The 14,635-nt window shown below is 43.4% G+C and overlaps 1 protein-coding gene across 3 annotated transcripts in view; it reads right to left on the bottom strand.

The window, feature by feature from the left end:
* The window catches only part of VNN1 (vanin 1), a 48,016-nt gene that overhangs the window by 19,986 nt on the left and 13,395 nt on the right, over window positions 1-14,635 (bottom strand). For 2 of the 3 annotated variants that reach the window (XM_087940822.1, XM_026705508.2), the window contains 2 exons: window positions 12,763-12,933; window positions 8,373-9,404 (listed from right to left, as the gene is read on the bottom strand). In XM_087940822.1, the coding sequence (XP_087796948.1) occupies window positions 9,288-9,404; window positions 12,763-12,933 (288 nt within the window). In that variant the 3' untranslated portion in view covers window positions 8,373-9,287. Of the gene's footprint in view, window positions 1-8,372; window positions 9,405-12,762; window positions 12,934-14,635 lie in introns of those variants that run through there. The other variant, XM_087940826.1, reaches the window with a different exon arrangement.

The following is a 14,635-nucleotide window of genomic DNA, read 5'->3' as shown; positions in this document are numbered from 1 at the left end:
ATAGCGGATTCCAACAATATATTTAGCATATTCCACACCTGCCACAAATATTTTCTGTGCTATTCAACATGGCAAATTATATATCTTTATATAAATTATCTATATCTATATTCATATCACTATCAATGTCATTTTAACTTAGCAATAAAAAATGAGAGCAACATATTTCTACCTTAACATTTTAATAAATATTAAATAAATAAAATATTAAAAATTAAATAAATATTAATTTATATTCCATCCTTACCCCCATAAATAAATTAAAACATTAGAGGTATCAGATTAGAAACCAAAAGAGTGTGAGATCCAGCTCTGCTTTAGGCATGAAACCAGCTGGGTGATTTCTATCACTCTCTCTCTGTCAATCAGTCTAGACAAATTCAAACACACACACACACACACACACAAATGAATATTATAAATGTTATTCCTAAATAGACTGAAAATAGAATATTTATAAATCTCCTTTTAAATTTAAATTCATCTTACTCTGGGCAGACTATAAACCACTTCCTCATGCGAAGAATTTAATTACACTTTTCAGAGTATTATAATTGTAGCCTTATTCAAACTTCTTTGGCTATCTTAGACATGTTTTTAATTGGTTTAAAATAAAAAATAATGGTCCCTTCAGCTCTATCACTGTGCTGCTAATAAGCAAACTCTTTTGTTTAACACTTTTGTCCCATCCAAATCCCCAGATCAGAAATAAATCTTACCTCCAGAAAACAATGCTCATTAGCTAAGACAAAATCTTTCTTGAATGCCAATCCATCCAAAATAGCCCAAAATATCACTAATCAGCCATTCAACCTCAATTAACTGAAGCGGAGTCCAACCAAGTCTGAATTTCATTTGCAGTCTGATGCAAAGTCTTAACTAACACAATGACGTCAGTATTAAGTATTCAGACAAGATAAGCTGATGATAAATCTTTCCAGGCACAAGTTTGCTTGCAGTGTGGAGGGCGTTAATGGGTTTTTTGAAAGAAAGAAAGAAAAATCAAAAGTGTGTCAAGACCATGAAAATAAATATGCCAAAAATAAGGCAGATAGTTATTGCTATTAAATTTGTGTATCTTACAACTGAAAGCACATTTCTCATGTTGTGTGTGAAAAGTTTAAATATTGAGATCTAATTTAATACTGCAATTTACTTACTTAATAACCGTCCAACAGTGGATTGTTCCTGATTAAAAAGAATCTAAATGAAAATATGCAAAATGATTTATTGAAGTTTGTCCCTGGACTGCAAAATTACAGAAGCATTTCAAGCATATTGATGATATTACACACGAATATAACTCTTAAATCATGATTGTATATCCACAGAATTTAATTTTCAGTTTATCATTAGGTCTCATGATACTTAATATTTAGTTAGTATTTAATTGGTAAATCAGGTGATGGTTTTGCTCAACATCTACACCAATGTTTCCAAAAATAGCCATTTTAAAAGCAGTCTGAGACAGGGATTTACCTATAACCAGTTTGTCTCCTTTCATACAGTGCTGTAGAACTGAGCAGTTTTATGATTCAATTCTACAATCAGAAAAATGTACCCAGCAATTTCAGTCTACCAATAGTATAGTATCAATCAGTAGAATGGATTCCTTTGAGTCTGGAGGTGGATGTGGAAGAAAACCACTGTTGTAGGAAGGCAAGTCCCATTGCAATGAGATGTCCGCTTGTGTAGAAGCAGTTTAATAGGATCATTAATGTGCTACTCAGAAATAAGCTCTATTGAATTTAACAATAGTTACACACATGCAAGCATACAACTGAATCGCAATATCAAAAGCTATCAGTTGCCATTATATGTTATTCTGAACGTGAGCATCTTTCCAGGTTAATACAGAGTTAATTACCTTTTGCAATGCTAATATTTTTTTGAATTTGCTTTGATTTGTCAGCTTATCAGTTAAGGGCTATTATGCCTGGTTTTGAAAGCACTGCTTTTCTAAGGATCAGAGCATTGTGGACAGGTGCTTCTTGTTTATCCTGGCAACAGCCAAAGGTTGCTATGCAGGCATACTGGCAAAAAGAAAGGGATTTCTTTTGGCCAGGAGAGGAATATAGCAAATTATTTTCATGTTTCAAAGCCAAAACACTTTCCACCAAGTTTCTTTAAGGAAGCATGCTAAACTGCAATAATATTCATATTTAACATTGGCAGTGTTCATTGATTTGTTAGCCTTTTAAGGTTTTAACAGTGTTCAAGAAATTAGGTTTCCTGCCTCTTCTTTTGCATAACGTGGGTGTGTGTGTGTGTTCAATCCATTTTAAAACAATATTGATTGTAACAAAATAGCATTCTTCTGTCAAATTGCAAAGGCATCCTCCCAAAGGTATTGGACTACAAATACCATTATCCCTATGGGAGAATGGCTAGGGAAGGATGGTTAAGGATCACTCAAGGCCAATATTTAAAATAGCAGCTTCAATCAGATCAATATCAGACTGGATTTCAAAGTTCAGCTCCCTCAATCACAGTCTCAGCATATAAAATGGACATACCATTGATTTCCAAATATAAGACTGTTACTTATCACAGACACTGCACATTGTAACATGAAAGTAAAGCAACATGTGTAAATTTCCCCATGTGATGGAATTTTTATTTCTTAGTCAAGAATGACTCTTGTTTTCCAAACAGGAAGCATCAATTTATATCTTCTGGATTCTCAAGGGATGCATATGTGTACTGTTATGTCCTGAGGACTCAAGAAGTTCTCACTCAGGTCCTCTCAGTTATGTGGGCGTTCCTTCCCCCATTCCCATTGGTTGGCTCTCCCCAGCAGCCAGCTATAAAAGCAGGCTGCGGGGTCCAACCTCTTGCTGATTGCTGCGAGCCAGTTCTAGGCTTGGCAAGCACGGTCAGCCCTTTATTGTAAAATAAAGTATTGTTGCACTCATGCTCTGGTCCAGCCTCTCATTGCTCAAACTTAACACTGGCGACGAGGATGGGATGGCTACCAGAAGCACCGTGCAACCGCTGAGTCACTAGCCTCCGATCAGCAACCCAGAGAGAGTGATCGGCTGGCGATAAGAAAACGCTGACCCGCGCCCAGAAAGAGCGGTCAGCCCTCAAAACGAGCGATCAAGGAGAGCAAGCGCTAATCCGCAGCCAGAGAAAGCGGTCTGATTCAAAAAGTTAGAAGCGTCTGTAGCCGCTTGTTAGCCCGCCACGGGAAAGTGAAGCACTGCGAGCCGCAGCCGCTCTGCATTGGCGCGAAATTCAAAGCGGGTGTCATTTGAATTTCAGACCAGTAAGCAACACAGCACAGCGCTGTAAGAAGTCACTACGCCTACTTTTTGGCGCGAATCAAGACACCTCCAACGGTTAGCAGTAAACGTGATAACCCAGAGAGAGAGAAGGAGAGGTTAGCAGAAAACCCTCCAGAGCTGATATCACTAATACCCACGAGCGCTCGTAGTCCCAGAGAGATTTTTTCTACAGGTAGCCCAGCTGTCTAGCACCATGAGTTCCAACCCAGCATTCCCGGCATTTAAACCAGACGAAGAGAAGTGGGAGTCGTATAAGAACCGCTTCAATCATTACATAGATGCGGTCGGCCTGGCAGACGCTGGAGAACACCGGAAAAATCCTATTTCCTCATCTACTGCGGAGCCACCGTTTACGATACCGCCGCGCCCTCGTAGCGCCTAGAGAATTGAAAAACGTCCCGTGGTCCGAGTTGCTAGAGATCCTCACTAACCACTACGCTCCCAGACCTTCACAAATCGCCAGGAGGTTCACGTTCCGTATGAGGAAGCAGTCCAGTAAGGAGACAATCAACCAGTATATGGCCGCCCTCCGAACAGCAGCCCTGCACTGCGGGTTTGGAACATACCTGGAGGACATGCTCCTCGACCAATTAGTTTGTGGGGTCAAGGATCTCAACCTGCAGAGGCGCCTACTAGCAAAAAGGACCTCAACCTGGCGCAAGCAGTCGAGGAGGCCCTAGCAGCCGAGCTAGCAACAAACTCAGCCACCGAAATTCAGGGCCCAAGTGCCAAACCAGCATCGTTCCCGTTCATTCCGAAGAGGTGGAAGCGGAGGAAACCCAAAACGATGAAGACGACGTCCCACCGCCTCACCAACGACAGACGGTCGCAGGTAGGGGCCAGACAGGAACACACCGGTCCACCCAAGCACATCACGTTGTGCCTAGCCTGTGGGGATCACATCAGAGGGCCACCTGCAGGTTTAAAGGAGCCATTTGCAACAACTGCCATAAGAAGGGGCACATCGCGAGAGTTTGCCAAGCCCCCAAAGCACTGCACGCAGACCCCGTCCTCGAACTCGGGACCACAGAGGCAAGTATTAAACTGTCGCACAGACCACCTTGCCAGGCGTACTTGCCACTCTGTTAGTAAAATTTCTCTCCGTTTCCCTAGAAGGTAAACCGTGCCACATGGAGGTTGACACAGGGTCAGCGCTCTCAATAATTTCGTGGAACACCCTCAAGAGACTCCACCCCAGCCTATCTACTACCCGGCTTCAGAGATGCCAGTACCGTCTGAAGGACTACCAGGGGAAGGCCATTCCTGTGATCGGCAGAGGCAAGTTTTTTGTCAGTTTTAGAACTTTTAAAGGCCACCTACCTCTAGTGGTAGTTAACGGCAATCTACCAACCTTATTGGGGCTCGATTGGTTTCCCCACCTCGGCCTAGGGTTAACAGGAGTCCATGCTGTCTCAACCTCAGACACTGACTCCTTGTTCGCTGACTACGCAGATGTGTTCAGCGAAGAGCTGGGGTGTTATAATGGAACCCCATCTCATTCACTGTTGACCCCAGGCGGTCCCAATCAGATTAAAACCACGCAGGGTTCCATTTGCTATTAGACCAAAACTAGACGCCGAATTGGATAAACTACTAAAACAAGGGGTCATTGAGCCAACAGATTTCGCCAAGTGGGAGACGCCCATTGTCACACCCTTAAAAAGACGGTAGCCTGAGAATTTGCTCGACTACAAGACAACAACTAATAAATATCTACAAGTCAGCGCCTACCCTGTGCCCGCTCATTCAGCACTTATTGCACACATTCGAGCCGGGCAGCATTTTTGCTAAATTGGACATGTCTCAAGCGTATCAGCAGTTCCCTGTTGATAACCAAACAGCGGAACTCCAGACCATCGTTACTCACAGGGGTGCATTCCGATGTAAGCGTCTCCAATTTGGCGTAAGTGTTGCCCTCGGTATTTTTCAATCCCTCATGGAGCGGATTTTTACAGGGCCTCCCTGGTGTAGTATCCTACTTGACGACATCTTGGTCTCGGCTAGGGACAGACCCCAACTCTTCCAGAGAGTACGAGCAGTGTTAGAGAGGTTCAGACAGCATGGCCTCAAGTTAAAAAAGAAAAATGCGCCATTGCCACTAGACAGGTGGACTTTCTGGGTTATAAAATTGACGCCTCTGGCATTCATCCCCTGGAGTCCAAAGTCAGGGCAATCCACGAAGCTCCCACGCCCACTTCCAAAACGGAGCTACAAGCCTTCCTAGGGCTGCTGAACTTTTATGCATCCTTCTTACCCCATAAAGCCTCAGTAGCCGAACCCTCCACAGATTACTAGATAAAAAGTCACCGTGGCACTGGGGGCACAAAGAGGACCAGGCGTTTAACGCCGTCAAATCACTACTTACGCCAGAGGCGGTGCTCATCCACCCGACCCCAACCTTCCTCTAGTACTGGCAGCAGATGCATCACCATTTGGAATTGGGGCGGTCCTTAGTCATAGACTTCCCAATGGCTCCGAGGCCCCATCGCCTTTTTCTCCAGGACACTCGGCCACGGAGCGAAATTACAGTCAAATAGACAAAGAAGCCCTAGCAGCTGTTGCAGCCGTGAAAAAGTTTCACGAATTCCTTTTTGGACACTTTTTTCGAACTGGTCACCAACCATAAGCCCTCCTGGGCCTACTGGCCGGCAGACAAACAGACACCCCAAGTCCTCTCCCCTAGAATGACGAGGTGGACACTTTTCCTAGCGGCCTACTCATACAAACTTACCCACCGCCCGGCAAAACTCTTTCCCACGCCGATGCGCTCAGTCGCTGCCCCCTACCCGCGCCGGCTGAAGACCCAGCTCCTGTCAATGCCATTTTCGAAATCACCCAGTTGGACCTGCCCATCAACGCCCTTGACATCGCCACTAAAACCAAAGCAGACCAAACGCCGCCCAGGTGCTCGACTGGGTAAGGAGGGGTGGCCGGGTGGCAACGTTGATAACAAATTTGCACCCTTTAAGACTCGCATGCAGGAGCTGTCCAGTTTGCAGGGTTGTCTCACTGTGGGGCACTCGAGTGGTCATTCCGACCTCGCTGCGTCCCGAGTCCTGGAGGCGTTGCACGAGGGACACCCTGGCATTGTGAGAATGAAGGCATTAGCACGCAGCTACGTATGGTGGCCGGGTCTAGACGAGGACATTGTCAATTGGGTAAGTTCCTGCAGCATTTGCCAGGAATCCCGTCCTGCTCCCCCATCGCCACCCCTACCAGATGGGAGAAAGCCAGCGCCCTTGGTCTAGAATACATATCGATCTGGCCGGCCCGTGCATGGGAAGATGTTCCTAGTGGTCGTGGACGCTTATTCCAAGTGGATAGACGTGGCACAGCTATCCACGACCACCACACTAGCAATCACCAACGCGTTAACACGCCTGTTTGTTACACATGGACTACCCGACTCCTTGGTCTCAGATAATGGCCCTCAGTTCACATCCGTAGAATTCAGCCGTTTTGCAGCCAACCTAGGCATTCGCCACATTTTCACAGCCCCATTTCACCCGGCGAGTAATGGGTTGGCTGAACGGGCCGTCCGGACCACCAAAGAGGCCCTCGCCAGGTTTGGCAAAGATGACTGGCACCACAAACTCTCACGGTTCCTGATGAGCCAGCACTCAACCCCCTGTGCAGTCACCAATAAGTCCCCAGCGGAACTTCTGATGGGCCGACGCCTGAGGACTGTATTGGATAGACTGCACCCACAATACTGCCCTGACTCTCCCCTCGCTTCTACTTCGGGGGTTAGACATTTTGTGTTACAGGAGCCAGTCTTCGCAAGAAATTTTGCTGGGGACCCACTTTGGATCCCAGGCGAGATCGTCGCTGTCACCGGGCCGAGATCGTATAGGGTCAGACTGGAGGATGGTCGCGTCTGGAGGAGACACATAGACCAGCTTAGAAAGCGCCTCAGCACCCTTGCCAACAAGAATCCTGAGTCGCCAGCCGTAGAGGGGCCGTCTCAGCCGCCTCCCAGCATCATCGCACCCAACGTCCAGTTTGCACCAGCAGTCGTTCCGGTCAGCCCGAGCTCGAGCAACAGCGCCCGAAGAATGGACCAGCCAGACCCAGCCCACGGGAGCTCGACCCGGTAACCGACCCGGTGTTTTCCGAGGATGCCCAATCCAGAGAGAGCGTTATCGACACTATGCCAGATCAACCGCCACAGACTGATACCGAACTGGCAGACAATGTCCCGAGCTGCGCCGTTCCGGGCGCCAACACAAGCCCCCGTCTACCTCAAAGACTATGCATGTTCACATCTGGGGGAAGGGGTGTTATGTCCTGAGGACTCAAGAAGTTCTCACTCAGGTCCTCTCACTTATGTGGGCGTTCCTTCCCCCATTCCCATTGGTTGGCTCTCCCCAGCAGCCAGCTATAAAAGCAGGCTGTGGGGTCCAACCTCTTGCTGATTGCTGCGAGCCAGTTCTAGGCTTGGCAAGCACGGTCAGCCCTTTATTGTAAAATAAAGTATTGTTGCACTCATGCTCTGGTCCAGCCTCTCATTGCTCAAACTTAACATGTACAAAATGCACACGCGTGTGCGCACACACACACACACACACACACACACACACACACCCACACCCATATATACAAAACCTCTGTAACTTGAACCTAAGTCTAAAGAACAAGTCTCTAAGCCTACAGTAGCATTTTTGCGTCTTTGCCATATCCTGCCTTTTGTTATTACCAAAAAAAATCTTGGTAATTCAAATGCTAGAATATTTTCTGCTCCCATTTCATTTGATTCTATGAATTACCTTGCCCTTGAGTAAAACTATTTGTTTGCAGAATGCATGCATTCTAACTTATCACTCTCCATTTTTTGTTGATCCTTCATTTTCTAAGAATCACTCTCTCCCTCTGTGTCTGTCTCTCTCTCTCACACACACACATTTTCTTTCTCTTTTGCTCGATCTGAAGTTTGCATAATCTCTTAGTTAATACGCTTATATTCTATAGGCATTTTTTCCTTCATCATAGTTTCACCATACCTTTTCATTCATATTTAGTTTCCTTTTCTGCATAGCCATATAAATTATCATACAACAGAAAGTATTACTCATGTCAACTTAGAAATTATTCACAATATCTGAGAACCCAATTTATTGCCTTAATTGAAATTACACATTTTTTATTCTTACAAACATAAAATTTCTCTCTTCTCTAAGACATCTTATTTTTAAAACAGCCTCAATGGGTGGGGTGAAGGCTACAGTCAAAAAGTTGGCATAATTCATATTACAATCTCAGACAGGCCCAGTAATTCAATCCAGCTGGCTTCCCAGTTGAAAATCAGTTACAAACAAACAGGTTATAGCAGTTTGAGTTTTTCTCATTCTCGATTACTGAAGTCTGGTATTCTAGTTCCTTCTGGTTAGAGGACTGATTCCTGCTAAATAATCCCCAAATGAGGGGCAGGTTGGGTCATTTCTGGGTCTCTTTCTGAAATGAGGGGTTAAGAGACAAGGTGGAGTTGGCACAACCTGGATCTAAACTATCTGTTGTATTTTAAAGTGGCTTCAAATATCTGCTCTAATATGTGGTGGGCAGCTGTATTTGGAGATGATCCATATATTAAGCTGTTTTTCTTCCAAGAACCCTGGACAGAGAGTCTAATCCAGAGGTCTTCAAACTTGACAACTTTAAGACTTGTGGACTTCAACTCCCAAAATTCCTCCTCCAGTCATGTTAGCTCAGGAATTCTGGGAGTTGAAGTCCACAAATCTTAAACTTGCCAAGTTTGAAGACCCTTGATCTAATTAGTAACTATTACATTGTTGTATCTTTTGGGGACAAAGTTCAAGAGATTGTATTCCTTAGGATTTGTCAGCCAACGTTAAACAGCATCAATATATCCATTAATACATATTCAGTTGAGTTATCCATTACTGAACAATAAGTGACAACTGAAATAGTAAAAGTATCAAGCAACTGATTTGTTGAATAGTGGATTCAACCTTATTGGGAACTGTGATTCTCTTGGTGCTAGGGTTACACGTCAATGTGTGTAGATGGAGGATCCTTTTCATACCATCTTCCAAAAAGTGTCACAGTTAAAACAGCTTGAGGGGTATCATTCTGACTGACCAGTTGTCCATCTTTCAAAACCTAGGAATGAATGAATTTCAGTCATATAGTTAGCTAGATAAGTTAAGGCATTTTTAAAGTAATAGACTGAGACGTAGTTCTTATAATATACTATAGAGAAGATCCCAGAGTGACAACCCACATATTTGGATAAGGTTGGAAAAGACTCCCAACTATGAGAGCCACTGGTAGTCAGTGTAGATCAGGGGTGTCAAATTCAAGGCTTGTGAGCCAGATCCGGCCCACGGGTATTTAGATCTGACCCACGGGCTGCCCTGGAAACAGCAAAGGATCGGCCCACAGTGCCTCTGTCAGTGAAAATGGAACAGGCTCTGTTTTCAGCTGGGATGGCCTCTTGCAGCCCTCTGCCTGTAAAAATGGAGCTGGTGGGGGGGGTGCATGCAGCCCCCCTGAGCTCCATTTTGGCTGGCAGATGGCTGCAGGAGGCCATCCCAGCTGAAAAAGGGGTCACGTCCCGAGGGGTCACACCTCGGCCCAGCCACCCTGGCCGTGCCCACCTGGCGCCCCAAGTTCAAACACAAACCTGATGTTGCCCTCAATGAAATCAAATTTGATACCCCTGATGTAGCTAATACTGAACTGGATCAAGATGGAGAAATAGTCACAGGACCCCTCTTCAGGTGACATGGGGATTAGGGCTGCTGGGAGATTTAATTAAGCAACTTCTAACATCTACAAGTTTCTTATTCCTGAATTCAATAAATGTGGAGAAGCCACAGTTAGCAATGGGATTTTAAGCTCTATGTGAAAAAAACCATAGGACAAACATCATCTGATGGATCTTATTTTGGCAACATTCAGGCAGCTTTTGGAGCCATGCAATGTGTTTAATACAAATTGCTTACTCACAACAAGACAGTTTAAAAGCTGAGTATTTAGAAAAAGACATTCTACACTATTATATATGACATAATCTAAAATTGTAGATTACACTCTACAGATGTAGGTAGTTCTCAGTTTACAACTGTAGTGGTGCCTGGAATGTGACTGTGCCCAATTTTATGACACTTTTGCAGCAATCATTGAGTGAATCACCTCGGACATTAAGCAATCTCTACATTTGTCAAGGGAATCCATTGTCTACAATGGGTAGTTTTTGCTGGAAACCCGAAGTAAATACTGTTTGCTAGCAAAAAAAAAATATTCTTCATAAAGCGTGATGGCCATGTGACTATGGGACACGGGCAAAGAGCGATCAATGCAGCGTGGTTGCCAAATGCCCAAAATGAGATGGTTGTGGATGGCCCCCAGCCATTGGAACTTTGAATCTGGGTCAGAAGTAGCTCTGGGGAGATCAGCCTTAACTTTGAATGATTGCTAAGTGACCAATCGTAAATCAAGGACTACCTGTGCGTACGACCAGTTATGTAATACTGTATAACTATTAGCTGTATGGACTGCTTTACTTCATTCAAAAGGTAACTAATTGTTACCTATATTCTGTTGCATAGAAAATAACATATTTTCTGTCCTTCCCATTTTAAATAGAGAAAAGACTGCCCCAATCTCCTCTGCTTCCTGAAGGAGCGAAATAGGAGGAACACAATTCATTTTCCTCCTTCTGATATAAACAATCCAGTATTATTTTTTATGTATACAGGATTTTCTTTGGCTTGCTTACACACAGAGACATACACACACACACACACACACACACACAGAGGGGTGGGATTCTACCGGTTCTGTCTGGCTCTATAGAGCCAGTAGCTCTAAAGAGCAGCAGACACAGAACTGGTTCTGTGTCTGCTGCTGTTTTGGCCAACCCGCCCACCCAGGCTCTTACCTGACTTTTATTTCCTGCTTTTTCAACCACAGCTGCTTTGCGTGACACAGCTGCGGTTGAAAAAGCAGGAAAAAGGGGGCTTTTCCAACCGCTGCGCACCTGCATGAAGCACTGCTCAGCTGTCCGGGCAGCTCAGTAGGTCATAAATTGCACTCACGTGACTTGCGTGACTTGCACAACTCGCGCATGTGCGCACGACGCAGAGCAACAGAACCGGTAGTTATACCGGTCGGATCCCATCCCTGTATGTGTACACACACACACGCATACACACACACATATATGTATACACACACACACATATATATACACCATGTAGATCAATCTCTGCTATATACTAGTGTAACACATATAACAATGTGGTGTGGCCTTCACCCAAACTCATAGATCAAGCAAGGCACTCAAGTAAAAACCAACACAATGAGAAACCTCATTTTTCTCACAATTCAAACTGGGCTTCCAAAAAGTGGCCAAAACACCTCCTTCTGAGCCTTATTAAGGAATTTGTTTCTGCACTTCTTCTATTCTAGCCCAGTTTGGTTCATACCCACCCTAACAATATTTGTGTTCTAAAGATGGGAAAGTACTGGGGAACGATTCAATGATGGGATTCAAATTTTTTTACTACCAGTTTTGTGGGTGTGGCTTGGTGGGCGTGGCAGGGGAAGGATACCGTAAAATCTCCAGTCAGAGGTGGTATTTGCCGCTTCTCTGAACTACTCAAAATTTCCCCTACCGGTTCTGCAGAACTGGTCAGAACCTGCTGAATACCACCTCTGGTACTCATACAGTATTTTGAGATTTTTAAAGTGAATATAAAACATTAAATCAGGAACTGTTAGGTTTAATGGACAAAATAGCTTGAAAAAAATATGGAACTTTGCTCCTTGATAGCAGCAAAAATGGAAAGATATATTAATTCCCACAATGGCGATGAATGGTAGGAAAACTGATGGATTTAGCAGAGATGGCTAAATTAACTGCTCTAATCGAAGAAAAGTATTCATTCAACTTTCTTTCTACTTCGAAAATGCTTCTGGATGTTGTTTTTGAGATTGGAAAAAAAATTGAAACTTTGAAACTTTGGTTTTGCTAATCAGCTAAGTTTGTTGTTATAGAAATATTAAGCATGTAAGAGTCCCAAAGGTGCTTTTTCAAGTAGCAACTGGACTTTCTGGTTTTTCTTTGAAGATGTTTTGCTTCTCATCCAAGAAGTTTCTTCAGCTCTGTCTGGATGGTGGATCAGAGCTGAATAAGCTTTTTGGTCAAGAAGAAAAATGTCTTCAAAGAAAAAAATGAGAAAGTCCAGTTGCCTCTTGAAAAAGCACCTTTGGGACAACCATGACCTGGATGATGGAGAATCTCCATAGACGTAAATGTAAGAGGTTGAGGTTGTCATGTTATGATGTTATCCTACTATGCTAAAAAGAGTAGGAAGTCAATGCTTTTCTTTTTCCCTTTATCCCACTTTTTTCCCTTTCTCCCTTTCCCTCCCCCATTTCCCCAATACTTTCATTTTCACTTGTATGTTAGACTTTAATACATTTAACAAAATTATAATTTTAAAAAAATTACCTGAAACAAATCAGGGGCCAAACGAATCCCACTGAGTAAAACCTCTGGGAAGATGTAGTTTGTGCCAAATGTGCCACTGAGAGAATAAAAATCAAAAGAGGATTTAGCAGTCTTGGTTGCCTGGCCACAGCTTTGAAGGTCCATACTTCTGCACTTCAGCAATGTGCAGATCTGGAAGGAGAAGAAAACCAAACAGCATTTGAAGAAGTACTCATGATTGAGAAGCCAAGTTGCTACTATCAGAAAAGGAACCATTGTTTTAATTTCCTCCATAGCAAGGAACCTTTGTGGAACACACTCATGTGAATGTTGGTGGCTGGAGGAGAAGCCCGACTGATTGTTGACTCAGAACTAGCAGATAAAGGCACGAGTTCATCCTGGCATAAGATGAGTTTTTTTATTTATTTTTATTTTATTTATTTTGTCAAGCAAGTATTGGATAACAGATATAAGTATAAACATGCTTATGAATACATGAAATAGATATAAATTTTAAAAAAAGAAACAATAGGACAGGGATGATAGGCACATTGGTCCGCTTATGCAGGCCCCCTACAGACTGCTTAGGAAAGGCATGAGGTCAATAGTAGACAGTCTAAGGTTAAAGTTTTTGGGGTTTGGGAAAGAAACCACAGAGTCAGGTAGAGTATTCCAGGCATTGGCCACCCTGTTGCTGAAGTAATATTTTCTGCAATCAAGTTTGATGCGGTTTACCTTGAGTTTGTATCTATTGTGTGCTCTTGTATTGTTGTGGTTGAAGCTGAAGTATTCATTGACAGGTAGGAGTTCCTGGTGTCATGGTGACCAAGGACGTGCAGGTATATAAATCTCGGTTTTTAAAGGTAGTCCTCGACTTTCAACCACAACTGACCCCAGAATTTCTGTTTCTAAGTGAGACATTTTATTAAGTGAGTTTTGTCCCCATGCTATGAACCTTTCTTGCCAGAGTTGTTAAGTGAATCACTGCAGTTGATAAGTTAGCAACCTGGGCGTTAAATGAATCTGATGACCCGATTGACTTTGCTGGTCAAAAGTTTGCAAAAATTGACCGCGTGATCTTGGACACAGCAATTATCATATGCATGAACCAGTTGCGTCTGATTTTGGATCACATGATCGTGAGATGCTACAAAGGTTGCAACTGTGAAAATTGGTCATGGCTCACTTTTTTTCAGTGCTGTTGTAACTTTTAAAGGTCACTAAATGATCTGTTGTAAGTCAAGGACTACTTGTAGTTGCTGGAAATGTACGTTCTAGTTTCTCTCTCTCCACGTGTTTTTCAAACTTGATACATTAAGATATCTGGACTTTCTCCCAGAATTCCCAAGCAAGAATGCTGGCTGGGGAATTCTGAGAGACAAAGTCCACACATTGTAAGTTGCCAATTTGAAAACAAACCACTCCAAGATTTTTTAAAAAAATGCCAAGCAGGACTCATTTCTATAGTATCCAACTAGACAAATTAAAAGATAAAACTAAATACTGGTCCTATTCTTATGGCAGTCTGTGTCAACGTCCTACAGGACATGGTAATAAAGTTTCCAGAACTCTGTGTGATCCTCCAAGGAGTAAGAAATGTAGGACTTACTTTTCTTCCTGCTAATAGATACTTTCATTCATCGTGAGCATGATGCAGCCACAAAGTGATCGAATATTTAAACTAGACAATTATTCCAAGTGAGATAATGAAAATAAAGTGCTGAAGTTTATCTAGACCAAGGGTCTTCAAACTTGGCAAGTTTAAGACTTGTGGACTTCAACTCCCAGAATTCCTGAGCTAACATAACTGAAGGAGGAATTCTGGGAGTTGAAGTCCACAAGTCTTAAAGCTGTCAAGTTTGAAGACCCCTGATCTAGACAATAACCTGCAAAT

This window comes from Pseudonaja textilis, chromosome 1 (genome assembly GCF_049901715.1).
Source record: "Pseudonaja textilis isolate UNSWEBS1 chromosome 1, rPseTex1.2, whole genome shotgun sequence".
Taxonomy (NCBI): Eukaryota; Metazoa; Chordata; class Lepidosauria; order Squamata; family Elapidae; genus Pseudonaja; species Pseudonaja textilis.
This window is presented reverse-complemented; position numbering and strand designations above follow the sequence as displayed.